The following is a 19,684-nucleotide window of genomic DNA, read 5'->3' as shown; positions in this document are numbered from 1 at the left end:
GGATCCCGGATCGAGCTCCTGGCTCCCCACCTGCAGGGGTTGGCTTATCTTTCTCTCCCCCTCTGTCTTCCCCTCCTCTCTCAATTTCTTTCTGTCCTATTCATCATCAGTAACAATAACAGCAACAAGTACAACAACAATGGGAAAAAAGTGGCCATCGGGAGCAGTGGATTCATAATGCAGACACTGAGCCCCAGTCATAATCCTGGAGGCAAAAATAATAATAATTTAAAAAAGGAGAAAAAAAAAAGCTAGAGCTAGAGGAACCAGAAGGTAGGCCATCTGGTAGAACATATGTTTTGGTATATATAGGAGAGGCCCTGATGTGAGCCCCAGCACCATGGATGACATGGAGGGAAGCTCCATAAATGGCACAGTGGTGCTGTGGTGTTTCTTCCACTCTTGAAATGCTGGTATGTTTCTTAGCCAGCTGCTTTTGCTTTTATTCATCTTTCCCCCACCCACCTTCAAGCCACACCTACTGCTGTAGGGTATTGCCAGGGTGAAACTTGACAGTGGTGCAGCATTTTCATGACCTGGGCTTTCTCTGTAGGGTTACCTCAACCTCTCTTGGAATTAAATGACTCTCCTGTGTATAAAACAATCCTGGAAAGGATGCAGCGTTTCTTCGCCACCCTGTATGAAAACTGGTAAGGAACCAGTGCTACCTTTCTATGTTCACTTTTTAAACATGCATTGTATAGGAACGATCATGGCTTGAAATTTTATATTCAGTTTTTCTGTTTCCAATACATAAAACATTGAGACTGAGATGTATTTTCCTAGACCTTCCTACTTGTAGGACACTGGAAGGTGGCAGGCCCATTGTAGTGTCCTGGTTATGAGTTCTTCTCCACCATCACACTGTGGTATTGGCTCCACTAGCCCAAGCTAATGACTCTTCTCTATAAAGTCCTATTTATACAGTAGTGAAAGCTACTGTTGATCTTTGAGTACCAACATTTGTATTTAAAAAGATGCTGAATCTACCATCAAGCAGTTTCCTTAAAGGAGCTGTAATATTTTTGACACAAAATTTAATCCACATCTTAAACCAGTGAAGGGCTGGGGAAGACAGCTTGTTATGCAAAAAAGATTTTCATGGTAGATAATAGTTATGCAAAGAGACTCTTAAGCCTGAAACTCCAAACTCACAGGTTCAATCCCCCACCACCACCATCATCTAGAGCTGAGCAGTGCTTTGTTCTCACTCACTCTGATTATTTTTCTCTGTATTTGTCTCTCATTAAATGTTCAAAAAATTATAAACAGACCCATTAAGCTCAAGGCCTTTTAGGGAATAAATACAACTGCTTTTCTAGCTGAGAAGTCTTTTTTTAGATTTTTAATTTACTTCCTTTTTGTTGCCCTTATTGTTTCCATTGTTGTTGTAGTTATTATTGTTGTTGATGTCATTGTTGTTGGATAGGGCAGAGAGAAATGGAGAGAGAGATGGGGAAGACATAGAGGGGGAGAGAAAGATAGACACCTGCAGACCTGCTTCACTACCTGTGAAGCGACTCCCCTGCAGGTGGGGAGTCGGGGGCTTGAACCTTACGCCGGTCCTTGCGCATGAGAAGTCTTAGTATAAATGAGACTAGAAGTGAGCTTCCGAGGACAGTCAGGGCTTTTGACATAACTGGATGTGTCACTGCCTGTGATTTTTTTCTTACAGTTTCCATATCCTAGGGAAGGCAGGTCCTTCTATGCAGCAAGATTTCTATACTGTGGAGCACCTTGCTACCCAACTCCTCAACTCGGCCTTCGTAAACTTGAACAATATTCCTGATTTCCGACTCAGATCTTTACTTCATATCCTTTCAGAAATCCCTTGATAACCCAAATGGCCAGATGATTGAAGACAGAAACAGTTCACAGGCACCAAAAAAGCCAGAGCTGATCATGAAATGAATGAAATTGTTTATGTGTATAATAACTACATTAAAGGACAAGGTGCTGGGAGATAGCTCACCTGTAAGACTATGTACCTTACTGTGCATGAAGTCCTGGTTTCATGCCCTGGTACCATATGGGAGCACCATGAATATCATGAGGGGAAGTTCCATGGTTTGTAGGGCAGAGTTGTGTCTCTGTCTGTATGTCTGTCTCTCTGAAACAGCCAGAATGAAAAGCCTGCTCTAGGATTAATGGATTATACATTTCTGCGGCTCTGGCACCAAAAAGCAAAAAAAAAAAAAATTTAAAGGGGGACAGGATGAGAGAGTACAGAAAGAGTTTCATGCCTAAGGCCCCAAGTTCAATCTTCAGCACCACCAGAAGCTAGAGTTTAGCAAACCTCTGGTTTAAAAAGTAGCAATAAGGCAGGGGTAGATAGCATAATGGTTATGCAGACAGACTTTCATACCTGAGGCTCCAAAGTCCTAGGTTCAATCCCCTGTACCATCATAAGCCAGAGCTGAAAAGTGCTCTGGTAAAAAAAAGAAAAAGAAACAAAAAAGCAATATTGATTAAAGGAGACATAAAGATTGGAGTAAATGGCAGAGAAAAGTATGAAAACAGACCAGGGGTCTTGAAAACTCTTTATCCTTAAATCTTTACCATCCCACTTCTTGTAAATATATATTTATTTAATGAGATGCTTCCTCTTTGAAGATACACTCGTTTTTATTAAAGATTAATTTGTGGGAGGTAGAGGAGAACCAGAGCGTCATTACTGGCAGATGCATTGCCATGCATCAAATTGGGGACCTCATGCTTTAATCCATTGTGCCACAATCCTGGGCCGTGTCACTCATTTCATTCTCAGAAAGAGAGTTTTCCCTTCTACCTTTCAGGCAACATAATGCCCATAACGCATAGTCTGGTAGGGAGGACAGTTAAGCAAAAAAAAAAAAAAAATACAGTGGAATTGAATATCATTCATTTTAGGATTTTCAGGAAAGAGCTTGGTTTCTCCTTGTGACGCAAAATGTTCTTAGCACCTTGCCCATGTGTACAGCCTTAACCTGCTTGTTATGTGAGAGATGGTTTAGAATGAGAGGCATTTATGCTCATGTACTAAAATTTCTTAACTTACTGTGTATGGGTCTTTGTGAAACCTCTGGTGCTCTTCTCTTCACCAGAGCATTATGAATCACTGATGGCTCCCATCCTTGGACCTCTTTTTACCTACCTCCACATGGTAAGAGACGGGTCAGGAAAGGGAAGCAAAGGGAACTGTAGGATACATAATGTTTCCTGATCCTGTCGGGATGGATGTGCAACCATCACCCCCCAGGGAAACGATGTTTAATGCAATAAATTATGTATTCCCTTCCTCACCATCAATAGTTAAACTAGTATCTAATGACTTAAGCTTTCCAATTCCGACCTGCTAACCAAGGAGTAGTAATCTGTTTCCCTAACTCTGAAATTTAGCAGTAGGACCAGATAGGTGAACAGATGTTCCCAGAAACACAGAAATTGTAAAATGTTGATCCCTTCCAAAAAAAAAAAAAAGTTTTTGGATATGCTGTCCTCATCATTGTGGTATTGTGGTAGAAGTTAATGGACACCCTATCTGGTATTCTAACCTTATGGACATCTACCAAGTCTGCCATTGATGCCTAGGATCACCCTTGTCTAATTCTAATTGTGAAGTAGGCCTGAAATATTATTTGTCCCAACCTTTTCCCCAATTCTGACACTTACTTTCACTTTGTTTTCCCAGAGGCTTTCCCAAAAATGGCAAGTTATCAACCAGAGGAACATGGTGTGGTAAGGAACCTCTTCATAGTAGATGAGCTGGTAGTGGGTTTGGGATGAGGACAGGAGGGTGGCCTGCCATTTAAGACTAGAACTATAGTAGCTTAAAATCATTTTCACACATGATAGTAAATATCTTGTCTGTGACCATTACAAGACTCTTGATCAAGCCTTTGTGGGGGGAACCTCCAGCTGCCCGAGGAATAGGATACTGACACATTGTCCAGTATCCATCTAGAACTTGGATCCAATACCCTGCTGGGTAAACTCACAAAGAATAATGTCCTTGAGTTGTCTGGATATCCCCAACATTTATAGAGGCCAGAAGAAAGTAGGCACAGTGTAGGCACAGTATTTTTGTACTCCGATGGAACTTGAACCCCTGATTTCCTACAGTGGTGAAGATGAGGCTGCAGATGAAAACCTAGAATCCCAAGAGATGCTGGAGGAACAGCTGGTGAGGATGTTAACCCGAGAAGCCATGGACTTAATCAGTAAGTGGGTATTAGAGAAGAATTTTTTTGGAATAAGAAATGGTCATTCACCCAACACCATTAAGACTAGTTGGATGCAAGGCAGGGCAGAGGCGCACTGGGTTAAATACATATAGTGCCAAACAAAGACCAGTGCAAGGATCTCAGTTTGAGCCCCCAGCGCCCCACCTGCAGGGCGGTCGTTTCACAAGTGGTGAAGCAGGTCTGCGGATGTCTCTCTTCCTCTCCACTTCTGTCTTCCCCTCTTCTCTTGGTTTCTCTCTGTTCTATTCAGCAGCAACAACAACAGCAAAGGATGGCCACCAGGGGTAGTGAATTCATTGTGCAAATGAAACAAAGTTGTATATATAAATTTTTATTTCAGGCTGGGCAAACAGCAAGACTTTTCTGTGCCTGAGGCTCCAAGGTCCCAGATTCAATCTTCAGCAATACCGTAAATCAGAGCTGAGCAGTGCTCTGGTAAAAGAAAAAATAAAGTAAAATTCTTATTTGCAGTACATAAACAGTGAGATAATTAACTAAACAAACTACTGAACCTAAAGACATATGAATTGTAAACTGAGTTTTTTTTTTTATTATTTATTCCCTTTTGTTGCCCTTGTTGTTTTATTGTTGTAGTTATTATTGTTGTTGTCGTTGTTGGATAGGACAGAGAGAAATGGAGAGAGGAGGGGAAGACAGAGAGGAGGAGAGAAAGATAGACACCTGCAGACCTGCTTCACCGCCTGTGAAGCGACTCCCCTGCAGGTGGGGAGCCGGGGTTCGAACCGGGATCCTTATGCCGGTCCTTGTGCTTTGCGCCACCTGCGCTTAACCCGCTGCGCTACAGCCCGACTCCCTGTAAACTGAGTTTTAACCAACTAAGGCTATAAGAAAATTATCAGAAAAATAGTAAAAAAAAAAATAAAATTCCAGGACACTGCTCAGCTCTAGTTTATACTGTTGGAGGGGATTGAACCTAAGACTTTGGGGCCTCAGGCATGAGAATCTCTTTGCATTAAAATAATGCTATCACCTGAGCATAAAGATTTTGAATTATTGGGAATAATTTCCTAGTTTTGTCAAAATAAGTAATTTTTTTAAAGTATTTTATTTATTTTTGAGAGAGATGCAGAGAAAGAAAGACACAGAGGCAAATACCAGAGCACTGCACAGCTCTGGCTTATTGTGGTGTGGGGGATTGAACCTGGGACTTTGGAGTCTCAGGCATGAGAGTTTCTTTGCATAACCATTATGCTATCTAACCCCGCCCAAAATAAGTAATTTTTTTTTTCCTCCAGGGTTATTACTGGGCTCGGTGTCTGCACCATGAATCCACCACTCCTGGAGGCCATTTTTTCCCCCTTTTGTTGCCCTTGTTGTTGTAGCCTTGTTGTGGTTATTATTATTGCCATTGTTGATGTTACTTGTTGTTGGATAGTACAGAGAGAAATGGAGAGAGGAGGGGAAGACAGAGGGGGAGAGAAAGATAGACACCTGCAGACCTGCTTCACCGCCTGTGAGCGACTCCCCTGCAGGTGGGGAGCCGGGGGCCGGGATCCTTACGCCAGTCCTTGCGCTTTGCGCCACATGCGCTTAACCCACTGCACCACCGTCTGACCCCAGTAAGTAAAATTTTAAGTCCAAGAACATGACTTTTTTTTTCTCCCTTCAATTTTTGGTCGTTTCATTATTTGAGAACCAAAGTACACCAAGACTGAATTAGGCATTTCCTTCTGGTCACTTGTTTTTAGAGAACTCTAGTTTTCTTTCAGTTAAATTGATTTGTATGCTATTTCCCCTTTTTACCTGCACATGGGACAATTAATGGATTTGTTGATCTGAGGTGTCTGTTTTCAGCTATGTCAAATAACCCTGCTTTCTTGATTTAGCTGTGTGCTGTGTTTCTAAGAAAGGTGCTGACCATGGTACTACTACTTCTGCTCCTCCCACTGCAGATATAGATGGTAAGTGCATCTGTTGTGTGGCCTTTGGAGGTCTGTCTTTGGGATTTTTGAGTATTATTCCATCTAAACCAGTAAAGACTATACCCCTAGCAGTCTGATGCAAAAGACACTTCAAAATCTGGCTTTTGTTGTGCCAGTGTTCTTCCCTGAGTACACTCTGACCTCAGAGCTGTCTCCTGACTAGGATGGTTCTTCCCCCAACTATATATATTGAGTTGTCAAAAAATTATGATGTACTTTTTGTTTTCTGTGCAAAAAATGTCATGATGTTTCCAACCCAATACATGACCTGTGCCTTCCATTACTTCATTCAGACCTATGCTTAGCTGTCACTTCCAAGGTCTTTTATGACCAACTTCATTCATGCCTGATACTCTCGTACCTTAGGTTCAGTCCTCAGCATTGCTGTCAGAGTTGAACACTATTTTGGTTTCTCTCCCATTCTCTCAAATAATTTTTAAATGAAATATGCAGGTTGGGGAGATAGATAGTAGTATTTATGCAAAAGACTGAGGCCCCCATGTTTAGTCCCCAGCATCACCATAAACCAGAGCTCTGACTTAAAAAGTCACTATTATTTCTCTGCTATATTTTCCCATCACTACACATTTTATTTACATGAATACACACACACACATACACACACACACACACACACATTACTTGTCTCACTAGGATGTAAAATTCCATCAGGGAAGGTTCTTTGTCCTGTTTCTAGTTCATCCCCAGTAATTAAATCAGATCAGTGCCTGTGACACCAATGTATCCAGTGATGAAAGATACTCAGCACTTTCAGCTCTTTATGGAACTGTCCAAAAAATCCCTCATTGGCACTATTTCCTAGTCAGTCCAGGATACTCAACTTTACATTACTTTCTGGACTTACAATATGATACTCTTCTCTGTTCTAAAAGGATGGAGCTTAACATTCTACTCTGTTTACAGATGATGAGATGATGGCGACAGAAGTAACTCCTTCAACTATGACAGAGCTTACAGATCTGGGCAAAAGTCTAATGAAGCATGAGGTGAGTGGAGGCAGCAGGTGATGTCTTTCTTATCAACATGGGAGCTAGTTTTCACTTTCTTTTTTTAATTATCTTTATTTGCTTTTTGGATAGAGACAGCCATAATTTGAGGACAGGGGAGATAGAGAGGGAGAGACACCTGCAGCACTGCTTCACCACTCAGGAAGCTTTCCCCATGCAGGTGGGGGCCAGGGGCTCAAACCTAGGTCCTTGTATACTGTTAACGTGTGCTCAACCAGGTGCACCACCACATGGCCCCAATTTTCACTTTTTTTCTATGATTTTATCAAAAGTCTTCCTTCTATGACTGAAGTTCCTCATTCTTAAAGCACCCAGAAAAGAGGACCAAGTGTTAGGTCATGCTATTTCTTTTTTTATTATTTATTTTCCCTCTTGTTGCCCTTTTTTATTGTTGTTGTAGTTATTGTTGTTATTGATGTCGTCGTTGTTAGAAATGGAGAGGGCAGGGGGTAGATAGCATAATGGTTATCAAACAGACTGTCGTGCCTGAGGCTTCAAAGTCCCAGGTTCAATCCCCTGCACCACCGTAAATCAGAGCTGATCAGTGCTCTGGTTAAAAAAAAAAAAAGAAGGGAGTCGGGCGGTAGCCCAGCAGGTTAAGCACATGTGGTGCAAAGCACAAGGACCGGCATTAAGGATCCCGGTTCGAGGCCCGGCTCCCCACCTGCAGCGGAGTCGCTTCACAAGCAGTGAAGCATGTCTGCAGGTGTCTTATCTTTCTTTCTCCCTGTCTTCCCCTCCTCTCTCCATTTCTCTCTATCCTATCCTACAAAGATGATATCAATAACAGCAGCAACTACAACAATAAAACAAGGGCAACAAAAGGGAATAAATAAATTTTTTAAAAAAAGAAATTTAAAAAATGGAGGAGAGGAAAACGGGGAAAGACAAACACCTGCAGACCTGCTTTACCGCCTGTGAAGCGACTCCCCTGCAGGTGGGGAGCCGGGGGCTCGAACCGGGATCCTTATTGGTCCTTGCGCTTTGCGCCACGTACACTTAATCTGCTATGGTCATGCTATTTCTATGTTTGTTTGAACAGAGAACTACTTAACTCTGGCTTATAGTGTTGCTGAGGATTGAACCTGGGACCACTGGTGCCTCAGGCATGGAAGTCTTTGCATAACCATTATGCTATCTTCCCAGTCCTATACATGTTCTCTCTCTCTGCATCTCTTTCAAAAAGAAAATTGAAGGAAAAAAAAATCTTCCCCTTAAATAGTGCTTTTATCATTTTACTGTTGTGCTCATTTCCCCCATTGTAATCCTTTATCCCTTTTCATTAGGATGTTTGTACAGCATTACTAATTACAGCCTTCAATTCCCTGACTTGGAAGGATACTCTTTCCTGCCAAAGGACAACCACACAGCTCTGCTGGCCTCTTCTCAAACAAGTATGGTTATCCATTCCTTCTCTTCACCTCTTTATGAAAGGTTTGGGTCATGAGGATTGAGTAAAGGGCTGAAACGGGGTGCTAAAGTCTTCAGAGTCCCCTTGTCCCTGAGCACTGTTGTCTCCTCAGGTGTTGTCAGGAACACTGCTTGCAGATGCTGTTACGTGGCTTTTCACCAGTGTGCTGAGAGGCTTACAGATGCACGGGCAGCATGATGGCTGCATGGCTTCCCTGGTCCACCTGGCCTTCCAGATTTATGAGGCACTGGTGAGTGAAGAACATAGGGGGAGGTGCAGACTAACTTCATCCCTCATAGTCTGCTTATCAACAGTTGGACCGTATCCTAAATGTAGGCAACTACAGGTCGTTGGTACTGCTCTGAAGAAGTTAAGTGTGGTAGGCCCCAAACCTCTACACCATTAAGTGACTTCATCCTTACTTCATAGCGTCCCAGGTACCTGGAAATAAGAGCTGTTATGGAGCAGATCCCTGAAATACAGAAGCACTTGTTGGACCAGTTTGACTGTAAGCTTTTGAACCCGTCTCTGCAGAAAGCTGCTGATAAACGTCGGAAGGACCAATTCAAACGCCTCATTGCTGGTTGCATTGGGGTAAGTCACCTTAAGTTTCCAACTGTCCTGTGGTATCTTATACAGGCAAACCAGAAACTAGCTGTAGTCACTGACTATTATAGTGAGGTGATCTTTAAAGCAGCTTGCTTATTACCCAGGGCCCAGCATTCTTAGTTTCTTCTCAATTGTTTTTCAGAGACCTTTGGGAGAGCAGTTCCGAAAAGAAGTTCACATCAAGAATCTTCCCTCGCTTTTTAAAAAAGCAAAGCCAGTGATGGAGACGGAAGTGCTGGACAATGATGAGGGCAGCTTGGCCACCATTTTTGAACCCTGAATCAATCTTTTGGGCATCTGTCTCCAGCCTTTATTGTCATCTCTTCCCCGTCGTAGCTTATCTAGGCTCCTCTCCACTGCCACTTCACTTTGCACCATTGTCAGCCTGGAAAGATCCAGGTTTGGAGCTGGAGAGCATGGGCCCTGTGGAGGGCCAGAAGCAATTATACTAAAGCATCCAGAAAGGGAGTTAGGGCTCACACTATTCTGTCTCCCGTACTACTTGGAGTTCTAGCTTTTCCAAGAAAGAAGAGCTAGTGCAGAGCAGCCTTCTCCACGTTCTCCCACTCCCCATGAAGCCACAGGGTATTGTGCCCATAATTCAATTAACTGAGCTTGCAGCAGGGGACACCCGTGAACTGCTTGTATCAGAGGGTTTCTCCTGGACCACTGTTGGTCCCACTGAGACCCCTTACAGTTGGGCTGGTAAGGAGTCTTCCCTAGACCCCAGGGGCACATCTGGGTCAGGTGCTGAGTGCTGTACTGAATTTGGCCAGTTTCCTTTATTTTATAGAGTAAGAATCTGGTCATCTGATGGGTTGTTACAGGCTACTGGCAAACTTTGGGCATAGTACCAAGTGTGGTATTACCTTAAGGGGCCGGGGTCTGTAGCACTAAAATCCCATCCCCCATAGAGCTCACATAAGCTCTTCCATGAACAATCCTTCTGTGGCTTTCCCAGTCCTGGGGTCCACTCAGGCTTAAGAGCCACAGTCCCTGTCACATGATGTTACTAGCATCTAAATAATACAGACCAACTAGACTACATCTGTGACAAGCAGCTAGCAAAGCCACTGTTCTCTCCTAGGACTAGCTGAGTCCAGGTGCCTTCAGAAATCTCATCTCACTTTGGGTCATTTCCAAAAGAAACTATGCCTTCCCATCACAACCTATGTTGTGAATTTCCAGTCTGTTCTAGAAGTCACTGGATAGCCCTGTAAACAAGAGGGGACATGGATAGGGGCCTTAGCCTCAAGGTTTACTGCTGGCACAGACAGGTTTTTATCTATACAGAAACCATAGTTAACACTCATGTGTTCTACAAAGACAGAAGTCTATTAGCAATTCAGCCCTCTGACCAGACTTCAGAGAGAGCTGAGTAAAACAACATGGACCCCAAAGTACAGCTTTTAGCTAGTACAAGCACCTAGGTAAGGTAGGGTCTGGAAGAGGCAAGACTGGGGAAAGGATTTGGAGTTTAGCTGCTTCTCTGGCAACTTGCCTGATTCTCTTCCTGGGTAGTAATTGGGGCCTCCTGTCAACTGTGAAAGCCATCTCAAAGCATGTTTCCCTCCACAATGGATTCCTGCCTACTCTCCTTTGCGGTTGGGGCTATGGAGGGCATAGATGTGTTTATTGTGCTGTAATATTTTTAACATCCTGTGACTTCATGCTAGAAGTTTTCTATTGTTTATAATCTTTTTGTAGAAACATTAATTCTAAAGCACATCTGCATGTCAGTAAAGATCTCAATTTCATACAGAAAAGACCTACCTGCCTTTTTCAAGCCAGTGATTCCTTGAGTATCCTGCAGAGAGGTGCTGGATAAAAACAATACTGTGACTAAATGGCTTGCTCAGGTAATCTGAGACTGAACTCAAAAATTTCTATTCTTGATACACCTAGCCAAGGAAGTTGGTACCACACAGTGTTGGCACCAGTGGTTACTTGACTATACAAAGAGAAATACCTTTTCTTTCCCTTGATGGAAAGCAACAGCCTGAATATTCTGGGTCACACAGCTGATAGGTTAATCACGTCTTTCTGTGAAGCATCAAAGGGGTTTAACACTATCCGTGACATATGAGCAGTGTCCAATCAATAAAGCCAAACCTAAAGTGAGGCCCTTTATTTCTGGGTCAACACTGAAATTGTATCTAACAAAAGTTTGTGAGTTTATTTACATTAAAGCCTTACAAAGGCATAAGTCATTTTGTACATTTAACAAAATACACTGACTGAGGACAATAGGAACTGTCCCAGGAAATTCAGGGCCCCTGTGCAGTGGGCTCTCTGCATAGCAGTCCTGTGAGGGGCAGGTCAGAACACATTTTTAAGCTTGTTGGAGAAGCATCTAAGTCCAACATGTCAACAAGTTCAGTGAGAGTCTCAGTCCATTTGAACTGCATCTAGTTCATCCAAGAACCGCCGGCACTTCCCCATCAGGACTTTGATGGCTTCACTCACCAGCACATCTGGTGGCAGCACTCCGGTTGACTCCACAGAAACTGGAGGAGAGAGACACTTCTAAGTTGTTGCTGGATTCTACATCTGAACAATGCAAGGAAGCTACAGCACCGAAGACATAATCCCCAACTTGATACTCACAGATATAATGGTCTCGAACCCGAGCAAGCCGTACAACCTTCTTTAGTTTCTCATTGCGGAAGACTTCCCTACTGAAAGTGTCTAGCCGGGGATTGACAACTCTGGCCACTTTTTTACCTAATATAAGCAAACTATGTTAGTCTAACCATACTTTTAGGATTTTTTAACTTCGATGTTTTTATTTACTACTAGATAGAGACAGAGGAATTGAGAGGGGAGGGGAAACAGGAAGAGAGACAGACACCGCAGCCTGCTCCACCACTTGTGAAGCTTTCCCTCTGAAGGTGGGGCCCAGAGGCTTGAACCTCCAACCTTGTGCACTGTAATGTGCGCGCTTAACCAGGTGTGCTACCACCTGGCCCCCTTTTGGGGGCTTTTTGTTTGGCTTGGTTTTGCAATGTCAAAGAATGAACCCAGGATCTCAACGTGTGAAATATATAGTGCTCATTTTACTTTACCTGACCCAATTCTCTTAATTTCTAGAGAGGGGGCACTAAACCACCTCTCCACCATCCATGGAATTTTCTTTTTTTTTTTTTAATTTATTTCTTTATTGGGGAATTAATGTTTTACATTCAACAGTAAATACAATAGTTTATACATGCATAACATTCCCCAGCCATGGAATTTTCTTGGCATTCCTAGGGATTGAACCCAGAGTCCTACACATAGTAAGACTACTTGCTTAGCCAACCACTGAGGCTCCAAGTAAATAGCATCCTAAATACCATACCTTGGACTTCCTGAACCTCAATAACACCAGGTGAAAAACATCGGCTCAGCTCTTCAGCTGCCTCTCCTTCCACAGGCTTAAGCAGAGTAATGTCTGGCAGAAGCCTATAACTTGCTGTTGCCACAGGTGAGAACTTTGCATGATCTTTGCCTAGATGTAAGAAAACCAGACAAAACTCTTGTTCAGGCTGTCCAAGCTACTGACAGCACACACTCATTTGCTTTTGCCTGTCGCTGATCTCTCAGCTAGGTTCCTTCAGTCACACCTCAACCCACTACAATCAAACTGTTCTCCTGCCCAAGGGATTTCACAAGGTTCTCACCGATTCCCTTGACACAATGCATAAGTAGGTCAATCTCCTGGCCTGGCCGAAGCTGAGCAATGAGGATGTCATCATGCACTGGGCGGATAGTACCTTCTGGGAAGACGTCAGCCTGGTTCCCCAAGGGCACCCACGTCATGTGCCTGGTGTACACTGGAGGAGGGTGCACATCAGAAGACTTCATTCCCTATAATGGACACCCACCAACAAGAAGTCCCTCTTTCACCTCATTACAACTAACCTTTGTGATTCACATAGAGTTCATTCGGGTCAGAGGAATCTTTAGCAGCTTGGGGGTTGCGAGTGCACCTGACTTTCAGCCGAAACTGCAAAGTATCTATCTCTGTGCCTTCTTCATCTCCTGTATAAAGGGAAGAAATGGTGGCCTTTAACTAGTGAACATTTGAGTGTCATTATGCTAAGTGAGTTACATACATTTTATTCTACTTTAGGTCTTTTAGCAAGAGTCTGCTATTACAGATAAGACGTGTAACAGCCAATTCAGAATTTGAATACAGGCAGTTTAATTCCAGATATAATTCAAAGGAAAGTTCCCCTTCTCCAAAAACTTTTTCTTAAACCCCCACCTCACCTTGATTCCGATACTCAAAGAGACGAGGATCAGCATGAATAGGAATGAGCCCTAAGCGATGAGCAAGGATCTCATCCTGGACAATTGATGTGTTGTTGTACACCAGGACCTTTTCCACAGCCATGGTTGGCACCTGCCCAAACACAAAATAACTCGTTTACAAATAGGCTCCCCACCAACTCCCCACTACCTAACAGACTGGAAGAAGAACTAGTGCTAGAACCATGCCTGATGAAAAGTTTATGAATGGTGGGAAACCTTCATGATACCCCAAGTTCAACCCCTAGCCTCAAATATGACCAAATGACATTCTGGTCTCATAAATTATGAAAATGAGCAGAAAGAAAAGGGTGCAATAATGTAACTACAGGGGTGGGGACGCAAGTTGAGACAATTCTACTCGTGAGTTATGTTTCCCCATGCAACTCCACCTGGGCTACCATGCCCACCAATACCTCAGCTAACAGAATACGTCGAAAAGCATTGGCAATGGCTGCATCGATTCCCACCATGTCAAACTCCAGTGAGTTTTCATCCATGTGTACCACATCCACACGGAAATTCTAAAGGGACAAGAACAACATCAAATGAAGCCTGCATTAAATACAATTAGTATTTCTCCCTGGGTATTCCTCTCAAGCTAATAACATTCTCTTTCAACACCCCCTCTTGTCCAGATGTCCCTCATTAGATGTTCCCTCCTCCCCTAATTCTTTATCGTCTCATGAAAAGTCTCTTTGTGTTTTTCAGATTACTTAATAGGAGAGAATCTGAGTATAACTGCCAGAGTTTGAACTCAGGACCTAACACTTCTCAGCCTAGTCTAGAATTCTACCACTGCACTAGTTCTCATGCCGCCATTTATCCAAAATTCTGCAAAGTGCACTGCAACATGGAGAAAACCACTGAAACCGATGAGTCAGTTTCTGGGGATTTGGCAAATGCTCTTTCTGTAACAAACAGGAGATTTCAGATATGGTTATTATTTTTTAAATATTTATTCCCTTTTGTTGCCCTTGTTTTATTGTTGTTGTTGATGTCATCGTTGTTGGATAGGATAAAGAGAAATGGAGAGAGGAGGGAAAGACAGAGAGGAGAAAAAGACAGACACCTGCAGACCTGTTTCACTGCTTGTGAAGTGACTCCCCTGCAGGTGGGGAACCGGGGGCTCCAACCGGGTTCCTTGTGCTTTGTGCCACCTGTGCTTAACCCACTGCGCTACCGCCCAGCTCCCTCAGATATGGTTGTTTTTTTACACCTCTGCAGCATGGCTAGGTTCATGAAAACAATGCAGTATGCTTAAGCCTTTTTATCTTTTTTCTTTTTTTCCCCTTTTATCTGTTAACTCTCAGTTCTTGAAACTCATCTAATCTACTGAGTTTTCAGGAATTTTTCTGAAAATCCATGATAGGTGTATTGGACCCAGAAGTAGTCAAATTCAGAATCTGCTTAAGGATTGGGGAAACAGCATGATGATTATACAAAAGATATTCATGCCCGAGGCACCAAAAGTCCCAGATTTAATCCCCAGCACCACCGTAAAACAGCTGAATAGTGCTCTGGTTAAAAATAAAATATGGCCTATTTAAAGTTTGATGGGGCAGCCAGGAGGTGGTGCAATGGATAAAGTATTGCGCTTCTGAGGTATGAGGTCCTAAGTTGCATCGCAGACATCACATGTGCCAAAGTGATGCTCTAGTTCTCTCTCTCCCCTCTTACAATAAATACTGAAGAAAAGAAATAAATATTGAAGAAAAAAGAAAGTCTGATGAAATTGTGTACTGATGAAATTCAACTACGTGCAGCCCAGGAGGTGGCACAGTGGGTAAAGTGACAGGCTTGCATTCATGTTTGATCCCAGGCTTTGCATATGCCAGTGATATATTTTGCATTTAGTGAAGCTTCCTCCAATGGGTGTGTGTGCGCCTGGTTCGAACTTGGGTTGCATACATGGCAAAATTCACACACTATTCAAAAACTATTTTGTCAGCCCTAAATAAATACCAGCCCCTCTCTAACCCCTCTCCTCAGCTGCAGCTTATTAAGGTTCTGGAAATTTAACCTGGGACCTCAGAGTCTTAGACATGAAAGTCATTTGTATAATCATTAAGCTGTCTCCCCAGCCCTATAAATCTTAAAAAGAAAACTTTCATTTTAAAAGATGGCATTTTATAGTGACTATTCTTAGAACTACACTGAATACCATAACTGGTACCCAGAATGCAATTTACTGTCACTGAAATTGCTCAGAACCAGAAATGCTGTAATAAAGTTTACACTGATATTGAGGACAAAGGAAAAGGTATTAACCATAGAGAACAGGAGGTGAGTGGTCTGGGAGGTGGCACAGTGGATAAGGCATTGGACTCTCAAGCATGAGGTCCCAAGTTCAACCCCAGTAACACATGTACCAGAGTGACATCTGGTTCCTTCTCTCTCTCATCCTCTCTCAATATATAAATAAATAAAATAAATAAATAAAAGCTTAAAAAAGAGAGAACAGGAGGTGATAGAAGAAAAGAGAAAGGGGCCAACAGAGGAGTAAAAGATTCAAGTCAACAGAAGTGGTGAAACACCTTTGTAAAGCAGACAGGGCACAGCACTCTAGAAGCTGTAACTCAAATGAATTTACATATTATGATGCTACTTGTACAGATCCATATGGTTGGTTACCTGTACTCATGCAACTGAAGGGATACAGAAGGGCACTTTCTAGTTATCAGGAGCTGCTCTGGTTATTCCCTCTGGTTTAAAGACCACTAGTGGGGGAGGGGGGTCAGGCAGCAGCACAGCAGGTTAAGTGCACATGGTATGAAGCACAAGGACCAGCGTAAGCCAGTTGAACCCCTGGTTCCCCACCTGCATGGGGGCTGCTTCACAAGTGGTGAAGCAGATCTTTGGGTATCTATCTTTCTCTCCTCCTCTCTGTCTTACCCTCCTCTCTCCATTTCACTCTGTCCTATGCAACAATGACATCAATGGCAACAATAACAAGGGCAACAAAATGGAAAAAAAAAATAGCCTCCAGGAGCAGTGGATTCATAGTGCAGGCACTGAGCCCCAGCAATAAAAAAAAAAAAAAAAAAAAAAAAAAAACCACTAGTGGGGCAGACAGGAAGGTGGCACAGTGGAAAAGCGTCCAGCTCTCAAGCATGAGGTCCCGAGCATCATAAAGCAAAGCTCTGGTTCTCTTTCCATCCCTTGTTCATTATTGAATCTTTTTCTTTTTTAATTAGTGATTTTGTCATTTTTTTGGTAGTTATTATTGATGTAGTCATTGTTGAAGTTCAGTCACCATACTGCATATGTGGAGTTGATTTCTCAGATTCTCTCATTAATATTGGATTATTAGGAAAGTTATTACGTTTCTATGCAAAAATGCATTATGACCTTCCCAACAACCTCTAATAATTCTTTAAGAGAAAGTCTTTTAATATTTTTTGGGGGGGTCTAGTGACACACTCATATTATGAAAAATTGTTTCTAGCCAACCGATTCATGCATATGAGTCTCCTCTGTTGCATTTAGCATTGTCAGAAGGTCTTGTTTTTTGCAGGTTCTACTGCCTTATAGTCTGAGCACTAATGTTTTGGTTCTTTTCACTCTGATTAATCTATATTCTCTACCTCCCATAAATGTTACCATCTCTTAGGTTTTTGTCCCTCTCCACAGTTACCTCAACTACACACAAGTTTTGGCAACTACCTGTAATGGCAAATCCCAAAGTTATAGCTTACTTCTGAACTCATTTAAAATACATATTCTACTAGCCTTCTATACACACTACTTATTTACATGTAGGAAACAATATCATTATTCCCTTTCCCCAAACTCATTTCACATGAATAAATGACACCATAAAGCCCGTGGTCCGGGAGGTGGCACAGTGGCTAAGGCACTAGACTCTCAAGCATGAGGTCCTGAGTTCAATCCCTGGGAGCACATGTACCAGAATGATGTCTGGTTCTTTCTTTCTTTCTCTCTCCTATATTTCTCATTAATAAATAAATCCTTTTTTAAAAAAAGTATCAAAACCCGGAGTCAGGCGGTAGCGCAGCGGGTTAAGCGCACATGGCGCAAAGCGCAAGGACCAGCATTAAGGATCCCAGTTCGAGCCCCTGGCTCCCCATCTGCAGGGCCGTCACTTCACAGGCGGTAAAGCAGGTCTGCAGGTGTCTTTCTCTCCCTCTCTCTTTCTTCCCCTCCTCTCTCCATTTCTCTCTGTCCTATCCAACAGTGACATCAATAACAATACCAATAATAACTACAACAATAAGACAACCAGGGCAACAAAAGGGAAAATAAATTTTTTAAAAAGTATCAAAGCAGTTACCTATACAATGTCATTTTACACTCCCTCCACCCCAAACTGCCCAAATCAAAGCAATCAGCAAACTTTTTTTTTTTTTTTGCCAGAGCACCACTCAGCTCTGCCTTATGATAGTGTAGAGGATTGAACCTGAGACTTGAAGCCTCAGGCATGAGTCTTTTTGCATAATCTTTATGCTAATTCCCCCATCCAGCAAACTTAATTTCTTTTCCTTTTATATTTATTCCCTTTTGTTGCCCTTGTTTTATTGTTGTAGTCATCGTTGTTGGATAGGACAGAGAGAAATGGAGAGAGGAGGGGAAGAGAGAGGGGGGAGGGGAAGACAGACACCTGCAGACCTGCTTCACTGCTTGTGAAGCGACTCCCCTGGCAGGTGGGGAGCCGGGGCTCGAACTGGGATCTTGATGCCGGTCTTTGAGCTTTGCGTCACCTGCGCTTAACCCGCTGCGCTACCGCCCGATTTCCTAAATTTAATTTCTACCTCTCCTTTGCCGTTTCCAAGGCCTTAATCTTAGTTCATGCCTTCAATCTGAGTTGTCCTATGCAAATATGGAATAAATCTACCTGTATGTTCCCCAAATTCATCCTTTTCACAATCAACGAGATCGGGAACTGACTTAATCTTGCAAATTGCTCAGGTCGAACTACCTTACATTCTACTAATAATGAATTACTTTAGTAGTTCCAGAGCAGAGCTCACACCAGAAGCTATGAGTCGCTTCTCACATTTAGCTCCACTGTAGCCTCCAAGCATCTCCCACACATCTGCCCCGCTTCCCATTCTAGACCAAGTAACGCGGCAAAGTACATCACTTCCCTCTGCCCCGGGGCCTTACTGCTCTCAATCGCATTTACTTCATTATAGTGGCATAATTTGTGCGCTTTTCTCCAACAAGACTGGATCATCTTGCTCTTGGTTTAAGCACATTGCTCAGTAAGTGTTTCCCACGTCTACGCTCCACCGGACCTGCCAATATACGCGGATATCTTCGCCCACCCTGTTCAACACTTGACTTCTCGTCACCCAATCTGGTCCCCTACGCCTACACTGAACTTCTCTGTTCCAGACTCTTGGAAACAGAGTTGGCAGTCAGCTGAGGTAAAGAACAAACACCTCATCACAGACCCCTGCAAGCGTCAACCCGGCTTTGACCTAGCACGTTATGATTGGGCTCTCCTCAATCGCTATCGAACAGGCCATGGCCGGTGCGCCGCTATGTTCCATCGCTGGGGAGCCAGAGACGACCCGAACTGCCCCTGCGGCTACAGACTATGACCCACATAGTCAACGACTGCCACCTCTCCAGATTCAAAGGAGGTCTCGAAACTTTACATCAGGCTCAACCTGACGCTGTTGACTGGCTACGGAAGAAGGGCAAACGCTAGAAGAAGAAGTAAGTGTTTTATGAATGAAATGAACCCCAAGAATAGCTTCTGGGTAGCAAGCAGGCTAAGACCACACGGCCTGTTCTTCTCGCCCTCCCGGGCAGCTGCTGCCCTACTCACCTTCTCGAAGCGGTCCTGGTCCCATGCATCATCGTAGCCCGAATAGTTACCGGGAAAGTCAGTGGTATGCACCTAGAGTAAAGAGACCAGCCCTCCATTAAGAAGCAGTGAGGCCAGTTCGTTTTCACTTCGGCCCCACCCCGCCTTTCTCTGCTTTCATTTCTCCCAAGCTAAAGGCCACGGACTTACATTGCGAACCCCGAACTCCCCCAAAACCACGCGGTTCCGCATCTCTTCCACTGCTTCGGCCGCCGCCATCTTCACTCTCTCCACGTGACAAAAGCAAGCCGCAGGCGCGCACGCGCGCTCCAGCCCCTCGCCGCCGTCTCCGTGGAAACGTGCCACCTCCAGGAATCGTAAATATCGCGAGATCAGGCCCC

General features: G+C 43.4%; 2 protein-coding genes across 4 annotated transcripts in view; one reads left to right on the top strand and one right to left on the bottom strand.

Annotated features, from left to right (window-relative positions):
• XPO5 (exportin 5) overlaps positions 1–11,369 on the top strand; it is a 60,951-nt gene extending 49,582 nt beyond the window's left edge. Inside the window, exons 22-32 of the mRNA XM_016191434.2 lie at positions 554–650; positions 1,676–1,812; positions 3,045–3,142; positions 3,671–3,717; positions 4,102–4,199; positions 6,071–6,145; positions 7,091–7,173; positions 8,481–8,588; positions 8,718–8,855; positions 9,035–9,199; positions 9,357–11,369. Coding sequence (XP_016046920.1) covers positions 554–650; positions 1,676–1,812; positions 3,045–3,142; positions 3,671–3,717; positions 4,102–4,199; positions 6,071–6,145; positions 7,091–7,173; positions 8,481–8,588; positions 8,718–8,855; positions 9,035–9,199; positions 9,357–9,494 — 1,184 coding nt within the window. The 3' untranslated portion in view covers positions 9,495–11,369. The remainder of the gene's footprint in view (positions 1–553; positions 651–1,675; positions 1,813–3,044; positions 3,143–3,670; positions 3,718–4,101; positions 4,200–6,070; positions 6,146–7,090; positions 7,174–8,480; positions 8,589–8,717; positions 8,856–9,034; positions 9,200–9,356) is intronic.
• POLR1C (RNA polymerase I and III subunit C) lies at positions 4,498–19,617 on the bottom strand. 3 transcript variants are annotated; one of them, XR_009549506.1, is made up of 9 exons: positions 19,494–19,616; positions 19,305–19,376; positions 13,924–14,031; positions 13,469–13,601; positions 13,118–13,237; positions 12,877–13,029; positions 12,552–12,704; positions 11,822–11,936; positions 11,376–11,721 (listed from the first exon to the last, which is right to left on the bottom strand). XR_009549506.1 is itself a non-coding variant. In XM_007530417.3 (9 exons), the coding sequence occupies exons 1-9, from the start codon at positions 19,560–19,562 to the stop codon at positions 11,603–11,605; spliced, it is 1,041 nt and encodes a 346-aa protein (XP_007530479.1). In that variant the 5' UTR covers positions 19,563–19,614; the 3' UTR covers positions 11,376–11,602. The 3 variants fall into 3 exon arrangements, 2 of the variants coding, with proteins under 2 accessions (XP_060045856.1, XP_007530479.1); XM_007530417.3 differs by having other exon boundaries at positions 11,822–11,938; positions 12,555–12,704; positions 19,494–19,614; XM_060189873.1 differs by lacking the exons at positions 11,376–11,721; positions 11,822–11,936 and adding an exon at positions 4,498–4,655 and having other exon boundaries at positions 12,555–12,704; positions 19,494–19,617.
• Between the last annotated feature and the right edge of the window lie 67 nt (positions 19,618–19,684).

Source organism: Erinaceus europaeus, chromosome 4 (assembly GCF_950295315.1).
Source record: "Erinaceus europaeus chromosome 4, mEriEur2.1, whole genome shotgun sequence".
NCBI classification, from domain to species: Eukaryota; Metazoa; Chordata; class Mammalia; order Eulipotyphla; family Erinaceidae; genus Erinaceus; species Erinaceus europaeus.
This window is presented reverse-complemented; position numbering and strand designations above follow the sequence as displayed.